Source organism: Phyllostomus hastatus, unplaced genomic scaffold (genome assembly GCF_019186645.2).
Source record: "Phyllostomus hastatus isolate PE091 unplaced genomic scaffold, TTU_PhHast_1.1 phas_scaffold_216, whole genome shotgun sequence".
Taxonomy (NCBI): domain Eukaryota; kingdom Metazoa; phylum Chordata; class Mammalia; order Chiroptera; family Phyllostomidae; genus Phyllostomus; species Phyllostomus hastatus.
The window spans coordinates 6,707,834-6,726,343 of NW_025334018.1; the positions used below are offsets into that span (position 1 = coordinate 6,707,834).

The 18,510-nt window shown below is 45.0% G+C and overlaps 2 protein-coding genes across 2 annotated transcripts; both read left to right on the forward strand.

Annotated features, from left to right (window-relative positions):
- Positions 1–2,657: 2,657 nt before the first annotated feature.
- Positions 2,658–2,939, forward strand: LELP1 (late cornified envelope like proline rich 1). The gene has a single exon (XM_045816965.1). The coding sequence runs from the start codon at positions 2,658–2,660 to the stop codon at positions 2,937–2,939; it is 282 nt and encodes a 93-aa protein (XP_045672921.1).
- A 10,136-nt stretch (positions 2,940–13,075) lies between these two features.
- On the forward strand, positions 13,076–14,732 carry PRR9 (proline rich 9). Its single transcript, XM_045817091.1, has 2 exons — positions 13,076–13,155; positions 13,617–14,732. Exon 2 carries the CDS (start codon positions 13,637–13,639, stop codon positions 13,973–13,975), a length of 339 nt encoding a protein of 112 aa, XP_045673047.1. The 5' UTR covers positions 13,076–13,155; positions 13,617–13,636; the 3' UTR covers positions 13,976–14,732.
- Positions 14,733–18,510: the final 3,778 nt, after the last annotated feature.

Genomic DNA, 18,510 nt, shown 5'->3' on the forward strand with positions numbered 1-18,510 from the left:
TCTCCCCAGTATATTTTCTCTTCTCTCCCCCAAGCCTTTCACTGAACCAGCTCATCTTTATACACTCAGGAAACACATTGGGCTGAAATGAACTCAAAGTGTCTGATCTGCCCAGTGGTACAAGGGCCAGAGCCATTTCTCCAACAATCATTCGCAATGCTTCATTGCAACCACACTCAACATTCTGACACTCAACCCATCTTCTAACAAACTTGTTCTGTTTCCTCAGCACCCATAAGTATACAAAACACCTAGGAGTCATCTTTCTTAACTTTCTTAATTTTTCATTAACCAAATCCCATAAATCTTCTTCTCTGATAATATTCCTTTCATTGACACCCTCTTTCTTCCAGCATTACTGCTTCCCTTCACACTTGGAGATTTTTAGAATTTCTTTGAACAGGCTAGTTCAACTTTTGCTCCACCAATCCATCCCACATTTTGCTGTCATAAATATATTTCAATACCTTAGACATAGTCATATCCCAATTTTAACCAAAAGGCACCCGATTCATTGGTGAATGACTGCCAAGATGAACTTCCTGGAGTTAAGATCAAGGCTCTGTGTGTCTGAGCCCCATTTGCCATTCCCAAATGGGTAACTCCTGTTACCACCCAAACATGACACTATTCCAGCCACAAAGACCCTGGCCAAGCCTTTGGAAAGGCAAGGAAGAAACTTTCTCAGAGGCAAAGCTTTCAACTCTAAGACAGGATCTAGGGTTAACCTACTAGGTCAAGACTGATTAGGAGCATCACACTCAACTTCTTTACAACAGGCCATGTTTGTTTAGCTTGGATATCAAGAGGAAGCCACCCCGTGATTGAAAGGAAAAATTGCAGATCCCAACAAACAGTGATTTATAGGCAGAGACATTGAGGAAAAGAGCCAAAATCACCTTTGGACTTGGTCCAGGGCATATGGGGTGGTGAAAAGAGGCTTCAGAATCTTATATGAGAACAATAGTGAGGAAAGGAGAGTCAAAATGGCTGTGATCAATCTGGAGAGGCTGTCCTAGAAAGAGGGGGAAGGGGCAAGTTCAAAGGAGCTAAAATTGAGGAGGCTGGGGGAGCAAGAGAGACCACTTGTAAATGGAGCTTTTCTGCTGCCAGCAACAAGAAGCCTTCCTGTCCTTAGGGTTCAGTGGTCTTTACTATAGCCTGATTTCACCAGCACAAATTTTGAGGGACCCAGGGAAAGGACAGGACAGCAAAGAGGGTGATTAATCACAATCCATTCTACTGTTCAAGGGCTTGACTTGAGTTGAAGGCTCTGGGATCACACAACAATCACTACTTGATGATGCAGTGATGAGGTCACAAGTGGGGCTCCCCTTCCCCCCACTGCTGGCTTTCTCATTGCTGGGCAGAGGAACCAGAGGGAAAATCCACCTTCCCGAGCACAGCCATACCATCTACCTCACTCGACTACTTGCCAAGTCCAATACCAACACAAAGGGGTAAGTTGCATTTACAACTGGAAATGCCCCCTCGTTTACCTCTCCTTTGCTGGGAGTGACCTACAGCACCCCAGGCATTGAACAAGGATGAGATAGCCCCAATGTTCAGTCAGGGGCAAGTTTCCTCTCACTTACAGTAGCAAGAATAAGGATGCACATCACTTGAATGAGAAATTCTTAACAATTTTGGAGTTCAATTTAATGGCTTTTATCCTCAGAGAGCAATACTGATTTTAAGACTAAATTAGATAAACTTTCATTTATACTGTTAAAATAAATCAAGGTGTGCCAATTAGATCCAATTTGCAAGTCTTGTCAGAAACTGAAAGGCTCCATCATATTTAGTAGTCAAAATGCCCATAGAGGAAGACCCAGCTCAAGGCAAAACTCAACAGAGTGAAAAAGAATCCCTCCTTACAATCATATTTTGTGGCACTAACATTTATATTTTCAGAGAAATTAGAATTTTCCAGTTCATCACATCCTCTCTTGATTTCCTCTCCTACCCTAACCACTATGGGGAGGAGTTTCAAGGGAGGTTCAGGGGATCCCAGCCATGGTAGGAATGAAACTATACTTCTGCCCCAGGCCTTGAGTGAAAAAATCAATTCTCAAGGTTTTGAGGACTTAGGCTAGACACAGGATTAAAGACATGCCCGATTTCCTAAGCCCACCAATATACCCTGTCATTCTACCTCCAGAAGGATGGGGAGGTGGGCTTAAGGGAGTCTTTTAGAACCTTTGTTGTGCCATGAATGTCTTTAGCACTCTGATCAAATTTATGTACTCTTCAGAATGTTTTTAAATTAATTACATAAAATGTACAAAGTTACAGAAGACAGCAAGCATATTCATAAATACATGGTTAAACACAGTTATTATGGTTGTGGGGTGGTTCCCAGGACCCTAGGTTAAGAACTCCTGCTAGGGGCTGTGAAATGGGGACAAAAGTGAAAAAGCAGAGTAAGAATGGAGAGGTCAAGAAATGTGGTCACCAACCCACTAAAAAAACAAGAGGACAGCCCTGAGTTGAGAATTTGGTCTAGAGCCTACACACATCCTGGGAAAGCTTTCTTGAGAACAAGGATGGGCAGGAGGTGTGGGGAGCCTATACCGGCCCCCTCCCACTTTGCATTGTGGTCTCCCACATACAACCTGTCGCATATTTCTTTGCAGGGCCCAGAAAATCAAGAAAGAATGTCGAGTGATGATAAAAATAAACCTAGTGATCCCAAGACTGAGCCCAAGAACTGTGACCCCAAATGTGAACAAAAGTGTGAGACCAAATGCCAGCCTAGCTGTTTAAAGAAGCTGCTGCAACGGTGCTCCGAAAAGTGCCCAAGGGAAAAGTGCCCACCACCACCGAAGTGCCCTCCATGCCCCCCACCATGCCCCCGGCCATGCCCTCCGTGCCCTCCGCCATGCCCTCCCAAGCACTGTGTCAAGCCCTGTCCTCCCAAATGCCCACCCCCGGAGTGAGGCACCAAGGGCACCACCCAGCCCCATGCCTCCATCATCTCCACATGTTCACCATCTTGGGGCTGAGAACTGAAGCCATGAACTGACAAGTAAATGTTCCTCTGCTGTGCAAGACTTGCTTCTCCTGTTTTTTGGGCAGTTTTTGGTTTATCTGTTGTTCCAGGACTAAACCATCAAGTAGCGATCCCTGGGAAGTGATGCTAGGACCTCAGCCCTCCATGATCAACAACCTTTGAAGACAGTGTATCCTCTGACCCCACCTGCTGCATAGAGAGATGTGGAGTCTTCTGAGGGGTGCACCCAGGGAACACCCCACGCCCTGTAAGAGCACAGCCTAAGAGAGCCACAAATATGGCTGGGAAAGTGGCTAACCCCGGGGACCCAAGTGGGCATGAGGAAGGAAGAGGATGTGAGGGGGTAAGAGGAGTGGGATGTTAGGAAAGGTGCAGAAAGGCTCAGGAAAAGAACCCTATCATTTGCTTTTAGTCCCATCACCTAATGCTTGTGCACAGCTTTGAAGACAGGCTGTGGGGGGTTAAATTCCAGCTCTGCTCCCTAACTACTTTGGGACCTTAAGCAAGTTGCTTAATTCTCTGAGCCTTAGTTTCCTTCTTTCTGTTCAAAGAGTGATGGTGCTAATTGTGCTGCTGTTACAGCGTTCTTGTGTGGCTGAAGGAGTTAAAGGTCAAGTGCCTGGCTTACTGGGACATAGCAAGTTTTTGGTGAGGGGAGCACACTGCACCTGCCCAGGTGTGACACACCACACCTGAAATTAATTGCCCTGTACCAATCTTCCTCATCAGGCTGCAAGCCCCAGAGTGCAACAGTTAGGTTCTAACTTACACCTGTAAGCACGACTAGGCATTCTTTTAAAAAATGAAAAAGGAGCTGTAGATTACACTACTGGCTTTAACACTGAGCTACATTTATGTAATGTCTTACCATTGAGAGAGTTCCAGTGAATGGTGAAGTGGGATCTCTATTTTTGCAACATTTTGTTAATCTGTAAAATTTCAAAAGAAAAACTTAAGTATAAAAAAATAAATAAAAAGATAAATCTGGAAGGACCTCAATTAGGAATGAACAGGAAAAATACTCCCCATTGATATGTTAGTGGGATTGTTGACAGGTAGCTAAAGAGAGTGCACACCAAACAGCTTAATTCACCAAAGAGAATCTGTCATTTGAAATGGCTGGAAAGGATATCAGGATGAAGAGGAGGGCATAGAATTAAAGAGAAAACTATAGAAACCAGGGCTTCGGGAGCTTGGATTCACTGCCATGATTTCAATCTCCCTCATCTCTGTCAGTTTCCACTCCTTTCCAGGGTGAGTTTCCTCCTCCCCGAGGGCCCCACCCATGTGTAAGGTTCTTGGCCAGGTGCAGACCCAGTTTGTTGATGGATTGGGCATGAGATGCTCCTATTATTTCCAGGAAACAAAACTGATGGCTAGAAGGAGCCCACCCCTGTGATCCAAGGAATAAGAGCTTTCCCACACCATTACAGTCCACAACATTCAAGAGGAAATAGGTTTGGGATTCTCTGTTGTCAGAGTAAGAGGTAATGAGTGGCCAAATCTGCGGTGGCTTCATGTGCAATCATGGCACTTAAACAGCTTTCTATCCTTTTGAGTCTAGAAGATGGTTCAAGACAACGAAGGGTGCAGAGAGTCCAAAATGTCCAAGAAAACACACCTGTGATCCCCATCAGACCAAGGTCATTGCAGAAGCAGACATTTAAGACAAAAGAGCTGACAATGCCTTTAGGGTGTGTGCAATCCCCGCATTTTCCAGATGTGAGAACTGCTAGTTACTTCCTTTGACACGAGGAGGTCTTGGGGTCTTGGTCCCCTGGCAGGAATGCAGGAGCCTGACACCCACACTCCAGGGCCTGCAAAGAGGTGCCTCCTGGACACTGGGAACCTCTAGGAGCCTAGTTTGGGGTATTAGGGGGCCTGCAGTCAACTGTTCATAACAGGTTGAAAATTCTTCCACCCTTATCATCTTTCAAAAAAAAAGGGAGGGAAATGATCACTTTTAAATAACAAATCTCAGAGTCCCAGTGTTAAAAAGTATGCCAGTGTTGGTGAGAGTGTAAATAGACAAAAATCCTTTCAGAAATGGAAGGAATATGGAAGTAAGAGGGGAAAGCACAAAGCAATTCACATTTTGGCCCAATTGTTCCATGTCTTAAAAGCTATATAAGAAAAAATAATTCCAAAATGGGGATGGGGTTATATAAAGCTGATTACCACAGTGTGACTTAGAAACAAGTTAAATATCTAAGGGATTTGACTAAATATATTCAGACCTGTTACTTGATAGAATGTACTGTGATGATTAAAATGTATTAAAGGGGAAGGAAGTGAGGCTCCAATTCAATGTATAGCATAAAGCAACTATGTTTAACCAAAAACTTCTATAAATAATAATTATAATAATAATAATAGAAGGGAATTTTTCAACATTCTAGTTATTTTGGGACAATAGAGTTGCAGGTAACCAGTAGAATGTGTTTATTTGTCACTAGTCTCTGGATTTTCATTATTAAGTTTTTAGTTAGTTTGTAATAGAAAAAATAATATAGCCATGAATACTTCAGAGACCCCCAAAGTCTTTTGATTTGCTTGGTGAACAAAAAACGAGGGGGGAATGTCTTCCTACACCTGAATATACCATGTAGAACACACCATGTAGAAGGTGCCCCCACCTTGGGTGCCCTCCTGGGAAGTGCAGGATCTCATTCTCTCCCAGGCCTCCCAGTGGCTCCATGGCAGTGTCTAGCAGGGGCTGGTGCCCTCCCAGGTGGCTCTGAGGACTCAGGACTTAGACTGGGTGGCAGCCAGCTCTGAGAACGTGAAACCATCCATTTGCCAATTTATTTTTTCTCTCATGTAAATGAAACAAAAGATAGACATCTCTTAATGGCTACTTTCCCAGCCAAAAGCTGGATCAAAGGCAGTTCTGGGGAAGATGGCTAGAATGTGATGAGTGTGCCACCTCCCTAAAGAATGCCATCATTACTCCCAGCCCCAGAGGCTGTCACCAGGTCCTGTCCCAAGTAGAAGAGGGTTGTATAAATAAATAAGCAGCGCCTGAAGAGGCGGCACCCTGAGAATCTGTGCAATGCCAGGGGCATGATGGCTCACAGGTCATGTGATGGGGTAGAACCAAGTCCTCCCCTTTCATGGAAAAGCAGTTCTGGGGGTCCATTAGGATGGCAAAGACAGGAAGCTCTACCACAGACTTCCTTGCATTGAGAATAGGGCAGCATACACTTTGCAAAAGGACTTCTAAGTTCTCCCAAATCAAGCCAGCTAAGTGACTGCTGTGAGGTAGGCCAGCACTATGAAAGGGTTGTCCAGAACCCCAGGGATGTGTTAGGCACCTAGGAACTGTAGAGATCTTTCCATGCATTCCCCACCTCCACATGCCAGTGACAACTGGGGAGATGGCAGGAAGTAACCAGTAATCAATGCTTCCTATTTTCCTGTCCTGCTTCCACATAGCCAACATTCCAGCCAGAGACAGTAGCCCATCCTGGAAGGCTTTATCGACAGCGACAAGGCAAAACTGCTTCTATGTCACAGCTATTGATGCTTAGCAAATAAACAGGTTGATAATACAGTAGGTCAATCACCAAGATTCTTAAGACACAAGCTGATTGTAAAATGCATACTAATTATTTGCAGCTCCACCTGTCTCCCAGGTGCATGGAACCTCAGATGCCTCACATCCAGAGCTCTGTTTTTTCTCTCAGGCTCAAAGGAAATTCTGTTCAAACTAAGAGTTCATGGCTTTTTCTGCCCCATCATCTCTTACCTATGCTAGTCTGAGTCTCTGAACTGGCTTCTGAAGCCCCAAGCTCATTTTCCTCTGGTCCTCCTTCCAACAAAAGCCAGCCAAGGCAGTCTTGCTAAAAAATTTAAACTCTTCACCCTCTTGCTTAAAACCCTTAATAGGCTCTTATTTGCCTAAAGAACAGCTCAAGAGATTTAATCTGTCATGCAAAATTTTCAGTATCTGACCCCTACCTCCTCATCTAGCTTTATCTCACCACTTCTCTAGCTCCTTCTAGAACTTTGCAGCACAATAGCTAACTGCATTTCCTGGCACACAACAGAGAGTTTCTGGCCTTTGTGGCTTTATACTTGTTTTTCCTCTATCATCCTTCCTTTTTCCACTGAATTATTCTTTAATGATGTAATTGGGCAAGTCCTCATCTCTGAACCCAGTGCAGCAATCACCTGCTTCAAGAAACTTCTCCCACCATCCACCTGCAAACTGGTTAGATTTTCTGTGGTTTCAGAGCCTCTAAGTCTTTCTCTCCTATAATGCTTACCATGCCATATTCTGGTCATCTGGTTACACTAGATTATAAGCTGTTTGAGAACAAATGCCTTCCTAATGTAGTGGACATTCAATAATAGTAAATGAGTAAAATGCTCAGAGGCTTTGGATGCACTTTGCCAAGAGCCCCACCCACCATGATCCTCACCCTCACTACATGGTGTCATTCCCAGAATTTGGAGGTGGGAAGAGGGGAAACAAGCTGAATGTGGGTGGTTGGGGGCTGAAAGAAAGGCATCCCTGGCCTTGGTCACTTTCCCCTTAGGCAACAAGACTCAGATCTTCCCTGCCCTCCCATGGACTTAGGCAACAAGACCTCAAAAGGCAGCACAGTAAAGAGAGAGCACTTGTCATGACAGAGATAGATCCAAAGCAAGCTCTGCCCTCCCAGCTGTGCAGCCAGGAAGTTATTTCTCCTCAGTGGGAGAAGGGGTCTCAGTTTCTCCACTTGAAGAATGAGAAGAAAAGTCTCACCAAGGTTTGGAGAGGAGTGACAAAGTGAGATGAAACCCCCTGGCATGGGAAACTGAAATTAGGAAGCCAAGATACAAAAGCACTCAAGAACCAAGCCAACACTTGGAGTTATCACCCATCACCTACTGTAATGAGAGTTTCTTGCCATCTGCCATGTGAGGCTGTGGGTTTCAGGGAGAAAGAGGGAGTTGTAGGGAAGAGGGGCAAACATCTTTGAAGGCAAGTAAATTTAAGGGCCATCCCCTCCACCTCACTCCCAGGCTGGGCCCAGACAGAGCACAAATCACAGTAGGAGACAAGGGAGCTTTTGCATCAATGAATATGAGAGCTGTAAGTGGCATTTAACAGGCCTCAGTGTCTAGGCGGGGAAACTAATCTCCAGAGAGAGAAACAACTTAACCAATGTCACAATTAGTTGGTTGTTGGATGAGTCTAGGATCTAACTTTGATTAAGGCCAGCACCAAACTCAGAAGGGGAAAGGATTAAAGACCAACATCAAACCTAAACAATTTGGGAACATCATTTGGCCTCATTCTCTATGTCAGTGGTCTTTAGCCTGGGGACCATGACCCCACCTGAAAGTGAAGTCATGTACATATGTATATTCCCTCATCACCCCAAAACTGTTAAAAAAAAAAACACTGACTAGTCTGCATCTTTGTTACTTCCTTGAAGTTTATAGAGAAGCTCCTAAGGCCCTGGCAGGGTAGCTGGGTTGGTTGGAGTACTGTCCCAATACACCAAGGTTGCAGGTTAGATCCCTGGTCAGAGCATATGGAAGAATCAACCAGTAAGTGCATAAATAAGTGGAACAAATCTCAATCTCTATCTCTTTCTCTTTCTCTTTCCCTTTCTCTTTCTCTCTTTCTTTCTCTCCCCTCCATTCTTTCTCTCTCTCTCTCCCTGCCATCTCAAAAGTCAATTTAAAACAAAAGCTCCTAAATGTTTTTATATAGACCGTTGCATTGTCTAGACATGAGTTCACCTTGTGACCTCAGACAAGGCCCTTAGCACTTTTGCACCTCACTTTACTCAACTTAAAAAATGCAGTCAATACATGATTTTGTGCCTCTTGTTTAAAGCACATGCTGGGCTAAAACAAAGAGGTAGAATCAGGTGGCCTCTCATGTCTTCTCCGGGTCCAGTGGCCTATGATCCACAGCCCCTCCCACAATCTCTGACTCAGACTCCTTCTGTAGGTGACACTGGAGGAAGCAAAGTGAGAGGAGGGGTGGACTCTCCCCCAGGAATCCACAAGCTCAGAAAGCTCTCCAGAGGTACCTGCTGCCCAAGAAACAAGATGAACCACATTCTGCACCATTCAGCTCTATCAGAGCCCTTGCCCTATAATATGCGGACATGGCCAGCCGAGTGAATCAGAGGAGTCTGGGAACTTTTATGATCTGAACAAAGGCGATAGTTATTTGATGGGAATTGGAGGGGGAGCAATGTCCTGAACAGAGCTGACTCTCTTCTACTGACCCTATGTAATTACACCTTGGCTCCCAATAATGACAGTTGCAGAAATCTAAAATCTTAACTCTCAGGTGAAATTAAATCAGATTAGCCCCAATCTTGCTGGAGGGCTGGGGATGGTTAGAGAAATTATTTTGTTACCTTACCTTAAGATGTGGGGTGAGACAATCTCCCCATAGCTGTCCAAGCCACAGCCCCAGATACTGGGCCACTATGGTTGATTTTTGAGGGGTCACCTCTGTACTCCCACTCTGTACCTAAGAAACTTAGGTCACCTAAGGTCATTCCGCCACTCTGCTGGGCCACCACCCCACACAGAAGACAGAAGATGTGTCTTCTGGTGGGTGGATTATAACCTAATAAAGGAGGAAGGGCTCCCCACACATGCCATCTACACACTTACAATGTTATATAGATACCCTGGCTAATCATTCATGATCATATATATGGTATCACAGAATGTCAAAGCTGTAATGGACCCAACTGTTTCCTAGTTGAACTTTTCTATCTTAAAAAATGATTAAAATAAGGCCAGAGAGGGTCAAGGACTTACTTGAGGTCACACATCTTTTTAAGGATAGAGCCAGGTCTCCTGGGCTTCTGTGCAGTATATTGTACACTACATCACAGTGAGTAGAAAAGTTTAAGTCAGAGACTGAGTGCTGGTGGGCAGTAGGGAGGATAGAGTAAAGAAGATGGAACAAGAAGAACTGGAGGAAATCAGGAAGGCTTCACAAATGTGGTGAGTTCTGAACAGGTTCAGCTGTGCTACATTCTATAAGCAGATTGATGGCCCTAAGTGTTGGTGCATATATGTTCTCTAATTTATTCCTCACAAGAAATCTGTGAAATAGTGTAGAGCCTCAACAGGAGGAAATTGAGGCTCTGAGAGACTAATAAACTTACCCAATATTACACATACTCTATGTGTAAATAGGTCAGTGGGATCCTGAGTCTAGTTCATTTTCCTTGTGTTATCAAAGACTAGTCTTTGACTAAGGAGCTGACATGATAAGGAAGTATATACTTAAATGTAAGAGCACTAATCTGGGGTTTTACTTTCTATGACACTTCCTTCCTCCAAAGTTTCCAAGCTCTTTAGACATTGGAAGTGTATTAATGTTCTATTGCTGCAGTAACAAAGTACCACAACTTTAATGACTTAAAGCAATAGAAATTTATTGTCTTATAGTTATGGAAGTCAGAAGTCTGACATAGGTCTCTCTGGGATAAAATCAAAATATCAACAGAACTGTATTTATTTCTGGATGTTCAAGGAAAATCTGTTTCCTTGCCTTTTCCATCTTCTAGAAATCATGTACATATCTGGTTTTGGTTCTTCCATGTTCAAAACCAGCAATGGCTGGTCAAGGCTTTTTCATATCACATGAACCTGACACTGACTCTTCTGTGCCCCTTTCCACATTGAAGGACTTTTGTGATTACGCTGGGCCCACTCCAGTGTAATCAGCTCAACGTCAGGCAGAGTTCTCTGTGAACAGTTGAACTCTGAGATCTTCTTAACTCTGTTCACCCTCCTCCATGAGAACATGACCTACTGTCTCCATCATTCTGTACATCCTTATTTGGTCTTTTTCTCCTTAGGCTCAACCAAAGACACTGAAATGCATGTGACATGAGCAATGTCATCTCATTCATCTCATCAGAAACTAAAAATCTCAACCAATCAGGTCTCCGTTTCCAATCTCTCACCCACCCCTTTCCTGAATCAGCCTCAGACCCAGGAAGGGGGGTAGGATACCCTTGCCCACCCTCCTTGCCTAAGTAATTTCTACTGTCCAGTAGAACACAGCCCAGACATCTCCTGCAGGAGCTTATAACAACTTTCCACCCGAGGCTAATGAGGGGGCCTTGATCTAAGGTGTGAGGGCTTACCTCTGCCTATCTTTTCAATGAGACTGTAAACCCCTTGAAAGCAGGGCCATGAATGATTGAAATAGTAAGTAAATAAACCTAGTGATATAGAATGTCTTGCTTTCTAGGACTCTGGAAGATTGGCTTTTCTCATATACAGCATTTCACAGGAAAAAATGGAAGAGATGAAGAGGAAGGAGGAGATTAAAAAAAAAAGAGGAGGAGAAGGACAAGGAGGAGAATCCCGCATTCTACACCTGTTTCCAGATCCAAATAATTTTGTCTCTTCAGATTCACCTGTGGGTGGGTCTTCCAAATCTCTCTTTCATACCATACAGGCCCACTCCTACTGCAGCCTCCAGAAAATCATGTCCCTCACAGAAGCATCAGCAGGTCTCCCCTGGGTCAACTTCTGACCTCTCCCCACCCAGACATCTGTTTCTTACCAGGACAGGGAGGACTCACGCTGGTGCTATATCAACTCTCCGTGCACCAGTCCTAAAGGACAAAAGATCACCTGGTCTCCTTCAACTCACCTTTTAAAAACTTTTTAGAGATCAAGTGTCCCAAAACTGTATACAACTTTGAAGCAATTTCTGATTGTAGTCAAATACCTCTCTTAGGAAATGACCTAACATACCTCCTCAAGTTAAGGGGTCCATAGTCACCTTTAAAGTCCCTGAAATTTGGTCAGCTGTAGCAGACAAGCTCAAGGCCACCACTTTGTGGTCTAAGGACTTCTTTCATAATGAATCATTTCCCATTTTCTGTTACATGAAATCCTGCTATACTCCCAGTTGTCTCCTGCAGTCACCTTCCTCATTCCTTAATTAATGCAGTTATTCCATCAATAATCATTTGTCTTCTATTCTCTATATCTATGGCACAGCCTCTACCCTCTCAGAACTTACATCCCAGGGTAGTAATAAGATCTTGTACATAAATAACTAGAATTCCTAATAACAATAGTAAATGTTATATAAATAACACAGAAAAGAGATACTACAAGAGTTCAGAAAGAGGAGGTGTCATTTCTGGTTTAGAGTAACCAGGACAAACTGTTGGAAGGTTGTAGACTTGAGTAGAACCTTGACAAATGTTTAAAATGTCAACAGGCACAAAGAGGGAGGGCAAACAAATAGAAGTGACAGCCCAAGCAGAAACTTAGCAGTAGAGAAAACTGGGTGTGTTTGCTTTGAAACTTTTCCTTTCATCTCCCTGGCTTTTATTGACCTGAGTTCCAAGAAAAGCTTTCCCAGAAGGCAAGGAGACAGCCCAACCTTGTTCCATCCTGTTTTCTTGGTTACTATAAAAACTCTGCAACTCCACTTTTAGAAATATCATAAATCAAGGGTGAGATGAATATTACCTGCCTTCTCCCTCCTCTCTCTTCTCTTCCACCTTACTTCACAACCCAAAAGTAGCAAAGGACTCCAATTTCCCTCAAGACCTCTGTGCAAGAAAATCACTCTCTCCAGGAGGCTGTGGGTCCTTTGTAAGCCTGGAACCACAGGATAATCTATCTTCCTTGGGTCTGGGAGTATGACTTTCCAGGTTCAGTGAAGACATAGTCATTCTGAAAGAGGCCATAAGTGCCCTTGACCCAGACGGACCCCAGGCCTTAGGCATAAAGTCTTCCCATTAGTGAAGATGAGATGAGCAAGCTGGATCTTATCTCTCACCACATTCTGAACCAGTTCATTGGGTAGACAATGAACCCAATCCTAGTTTAACAGACTAAGATAACGTTTTATGAACATTCTTTTGGTGCTGCTTCTAATGAGAGATCTGAGAGGAGCCCCTCCCTGCTGAGGTCTGCTGAAGACCCAGAGGCCAAAAGGGAGGCTGATTAACAGGCATCCCAAGCAGTGACTCAAACTATGGGCAGGTTCAGAAGAAGCTCATTATGGTAACTCCATAATTAGGATCTCAGCTCACGTGGCCAGTCATTCCTGTGGAAGGCTGGACCAAGCACTATATAAAAGTCCCTACCTGGCTGGACTCTGCAATCCACATTCTTTGAGTCTTGCTGAAAATCAGGTAAGTGGGGGTACCTGTGCCCTCTGTCTCTAGCTGTTCTGTCTCTGGGAGACTACTGTTCTCTTCCTCTACTGGTCAGTACTTTCTATGGATTTTCAAAGTGCTTTGCCATTTCTTGGGCCTATCAAACCACCCTGTGTATTCTATCTAGTCTCCTGTACCTAATTTGCAAAAAAGATCAGTCAAATAGAAGAGGAAGGGAAGGCTTGGGGTAAGACAGGGATTTAGGGTAGGAAAGGGCTATGGATATCCAGACAAGAGCAATGAGAATATTCCTACCTAGAAGATGGGCATCAAAGGGAGCTGAAGTAGAGACAGAAAAGAGAACAGGATAAGAAACAGCAGAAAAATGGGGTTTTGTGGTTAACGATAACTCATTCCCCATTCCCTTCTCTTAATCCTTCATCCATCAGTCCCCAGCCTATTAATGCAAAAAATTTCAATTTCTGCATTTGTTCTAGGTTCTGCAAATTGCTCTAAGATGTCCTTTAATGAGCAGCAGTGCAAGCAGCCATGTGTACCTCCTCCATGTCTTCAAAAGACCCAAGAGCAGTGCCAGGCAAAGGCTGAGGAGGTGTGCCTCCCCCCATGCCAAGAAAAGTGCCCAGTGCAAGCTCAGGAGGTGTGTCTTCCTCAGTGCCAAGAGTTAAATCTAGAAAACTGCCCACAGCAATGCCAAGATCCATGCCCACCTTCATGCCAAGACCAATGCCCACCTCAATGTGTGGAGCCATGCCAGGAGACACTCCAGACAAAATGTGTGGAGGTTTGCCCACAGAAAGCCCAGGAGAAGTGCTTACCCCCTGGCAAGGGGAAGTAGCTGCTTTCATAATGCCATCTAGGATCAAGAAGATGGCCAATGGATGAAGACCCAACCCCAGCCTGTGCTATGGTGACCTTCTCCTGTGGGTACCTCTGTGTGCACCTGTTCTTGCCCCCTGGCTTTCTTCGTATTCCAGGACCTGGTCTGTGTCTCTAAGGACAGTTCTCTCTGTATTTCATCAACCTCGGTGAATAAGTTTTGGGGTTTTTTCAGTAGTTTAGTAGAAGAGCTCAGAAGCCTAGTTCAGCTCCATTGGGGCACAAATTCACCCAGCCCTGAGTGTGTAACAGCCAAGGATGCCTGCATTCATTTTTTAGAGTGTCAGCCTCTCACTGGAGCCTCAAAATAAACTGAATTTGGTGGACTCTGTACTTGACCACCATCATCGAGGGTGTGGAGAAGAGGCTTGGTGGTATTACAAAATCAAAACTTGGGTAATTTTTTCTCTGCATTCTAAAAAAGGACAGCAAATAATTGGATGTTGTGATGTTGATTGTGCTTTAAAAAATAAAACAAATGTATTTAAATGATTGAAATCAAACAGCCAATAAGGAAAGACAAGATGGGGCATTTGGGGTTCCGGTTAATCTTTGTGCTTCATGGCTGGTCTGCTTTGGGCCCTCATTTTCCCATCACATACATTCTTTACTGGTATGGTGTGCATCTTGTGATGTAGGCTGGTCTGATCTCCAGCTGCTTTGCCTTCTTCTCCCTGGTTAAGGTGAAATACAGAATAAAGCTGATCCTAAGCTGATATCTGACTCATGTGCTCTTTGCTCCTTCCTCCCCACCACCCAAACACCTGCTGTCCTTGTGATGATATGTTCTCCCTTTCCCACCCACCCCCTTTTTTGGGGGGAGAATCTGGAGTGGGAATAAAAAGCAGACCTCACAGCAGTGCTGAAAGAGGCCCCCTTTAGGAGCACCCAGACCACCCCACCACCACCACCTACAACCTAGAGGCTCACTTATGCACACACTTTACAGTGAGAAAATCCAGCAGGACCTGGGACCTGCATACTCTCAAAAGTTCAGGTCCAGGATACTTTCCAATACAGCACATTTTTTTTCTGATCCTTACTTTCCAGAGGAAAGGGCCAAAATGGGGCAGAGGGGAGTATATAGAAGAGTGGGTCCCCATTCAATCCATGACACCTCCAAACATAGCATCCCTGTCAGAAGTACCTCTAAGATGAGCATAGACTAAGGAACCAAAATTGTTTGCCTGCCATCTGACCAGATTTCAGAAAAGCCAGGCAGCCTGGTTCACCTCCCTCCACCACGTTGCCCCTCCACTGCAGAGGAAGCACAAAGTGGTGGTTCTGGGGTTATGTGAAACGTCTGGAGAGGAACAAGACTTACAGGAAAGAAACAACAGTGGCTTCCTCAGCTGTGCATTAGGCCTGAAGGTTTATGTCAACAGCCAGCCTCCTGAGGGGTAAAGGGGCTCCCACTTGTTCCCCTGGGTCCCCCTTCCTACTCAGCCCATTGGGGTGTGCCCTGGTGAAGAGTTGTATAGCTAACCTGAGGGCCACCAGGCACTAGAGCTTCCCCAGTCTCTCTTAAAGATTTTCTGAAGCGAGAGAGAGAACCAGAGGATGACTTGGGGGCAGATTTCAGGTGGAACCACAGAGCCCTGGGGCACTCACCTGAGTATGCGGGTGGCAAGTACCAGCCCCTGAGCTCTGTGCACTTTCGGAGGGAACCCTGAAAGCAGCCTCAGGCAGCTGATATATTGCCCCTTTAAGGAACTTGTCTGGCCTCACAAAGCCAGTAAGTGGTGAAGTCAGAATTCTAACTGGAGTCCCTCTGGACTCCAGCACAGAGCTCTAATTTGCATGAGGAAGTGTCCATGACACAGAGAAAAGATTTCCGAAACCTATCTTCTTCTCATTCATTCATACACCACCTCACAAGGGCTCATTGGTCACCTACCAAGTGCCAGGAGCTGTTCCGTGTACTGGAGAGACAGAGATGAGCCAGGCAATCAGTGTTCATGCACAGAAATAGAGAGTTTCTTTCCACAGGCCACGCCAAACCTTTCCAAAATCTCCTGTACATCTCAAGTCCCCTAACATCCCCAGGGGCCTAAAGCATAGTTCTCTTGCCTCCCTGCCTGGTTGGAATCTTCCCACTTTGGCATGAGCCAGCTGCACCCCAGGGCACCAGCCTGCAGAGAAACCCCAGAGATCTTTCCTAGCAATGCAGCTTCTGACCTGGCTGAGGGAGGCTCACGGACATGTCTCCCTCTTGGCTCAAGCCCAAGAAATGTCTTTGCTCTCCAACCTAAAGACGTGCACAGATTGAAGTCCAAAATCAGACACTCAGATGCCGAGAGGAAGTGTGGGGCTGGCAAGCATGGTTTTCAGCCATATCAGAGAAAGGACAGCCCATGATTAGAGGGGAGGCCTCAGCAGATGGAAAGGAGACAAACCTGCAGATTACAGATAGGGAAACAGACATCAAGGAGCCAGCAGGCCTTCTTCAAGCTCTGTCCTGGGAACTGCCACACCTTCCTCATGCTCGCACAGCTCTGACCCAGCCCTGCCCTCACTGCTGCTGCAGGGACCAGGGCCCTAATGACACAGACTTAGCTAAGGTGACAGCTAGGACCAAGTACTCAGCAGCCAGACTCCCCCAGATGTGTGTATCTGCTGAAGCCTTTTAGAAAGCAGGGGAATGGCATTGCCAAAAAGAATACCAGAATTTAGAGGTTCTGCTTGACAACTGTTAAAGAAAAAAACAAAAATGGAGGCCATAATTTGAATATACCCCTAGACCAAACACCCATAGCCACATGACTGAAACTTAAAACTATCCTGATTTCCCCAAAATGTTGGTTTTCAGTGTAAGTGAAATAAGATTTCCTTGGTTCAGCATGACTTCATAGCTCCTGGCCAATCAGCTACAAACAAAGCTTATGTAGCAGTGCTACCCGAAAAGAAATGTAGGCTTCTGGTAGCCAGTCATGGCAGAGATGAATGTACTTCTTGTCATACTTTATTAAACCAAACTATAACCCTCACTCTCTGAGCTTCCAGTCACTTTCAGCTTGAAGTCTTCCAGTTTTGTGAACTGGGTTTTTTTTTATATGCACAATAAATGTTTAATTTTTCTCTAACTTGATTTGATTTCAGTGTTGACACAGTTAACTTAACATGTGACAAGAATGGACTTCTGAACTCCATGTGCCAAGAGGAAAAGATGCAAACTGACGGGAGTTCTCAGGAGGGTGGTGAATTCACCCATTCACTCGGTAGATTCAGGAGAACCCACTACACAAGGCGCTGTGCCAAGCTCTAGAGACCTGGTGGGTGGGAGGTTGTGGTAGAATTGTGACCTGAAGACTTTCATATTAGAAACTGTTGAAATCTACCTAGTCAGGAGAAGAAATACCCAAGGCAGCAGGATAGCTGTCCTCTAGTATTTCAAGTGCTTTTGTGAGGGAGAGATTGGATTTCTGTGAGGTTCCAAAGGACAGAGTTGGTTGGAACCAATGGACAGAAGTTATGAACTTGGGTTCAATTTAGGAACTTTCTTATGATAAAATCTGTTTGCTGGTGACAGGAGCTGCCTTTGGACATGTTATGTTCCCATGAACTGGAGGTATGTAACTAGGGGGCAAAAGACAGTGTGAGCTCTAAACTCCCTTCCAACCTCTCCATCACTGAGACTCAGCTCGCTCATCTAGGTCTCCTGGGCAGAACTGGGACCCACGGGCAGAGGACCCTAATGGGCCAGGGAGATTCAGTAGACCTGACCCTGAGGTCAGGAGACAGAGTACATTACTCTACCCTCTAGAACATTCCTGGGAGATCCAAACTTTAGGGGACCAGCAGAGTATAGACCACAGCTTGAGGTTAAAGGAAAAGAGGAGAACAGGGAAGTCATGGGCAGTGGCTACCCAAATATGAGAGTTTTAATATGTTTTTTAGGCCCAAACTCTTCAACTCTGAATGGCACCTTACAGGAATTCCTCATGCCTTCCAAACCCAGACTTCCCAGTCCGGAACGAGCACACCTTTTTCTTCTTTGTTCCTTGTGCCTTTGCCTTCTGGACCTCCTTTCTCTCCTGGACCAGATGGTTTATCTGTTCCGTGTTCATGGGCAACTGACAACCTATCATAGCCTCCTTTCCACCTGCATCTGCCTGTCTCCAACCCAGGATTCTTCCCCTGCTTGTGTCTGCCAACCCATGGGTTTCAAACTCACCTTCTCTGGGAAGCTTTCTGTGATGTCAGGCCCATTTCCTAAGAATACAGGAAGACCTTTGCAGCACTTCAGCTTGGGCTCCAAAATGCTGCACTGGTCACTAGAAGTCTACAGCACCCTTGTCGTTGCCTTGTGTGTGAATTACCTATCCTGTCAGCATGAGAGCCCCAGATGGCAACCCTCATTCCTTGCTGGGTTCTTTGCCTGTCTTCACTGGGCTAACTGCATTAAGTCTTAGACACTCTCAGAATTGGCCAACCTGCATGCCCTCTGAGGCAGAGGTTTCTTTTATTGAGAAGTCAAGCAACCATCCTGGTTTC

What these genes read in the sequence shown, in the direction of transcription:
- LELP1 (XM_045816965.1), top strand. Translation starts at nt 2,658, where the DNA reads ATGTCGAGTGATGATAAAAATAAACCTAGTGATCCCAAGACTGAGCCC.
- PRR9 (XM_045817091.1), top strand. Translation starts at nt 13,637, where the DNA reads ATGTCCTTTAATGAGCAGCAGTGCAAGCAGCCATGTGTACCTCCTCCA.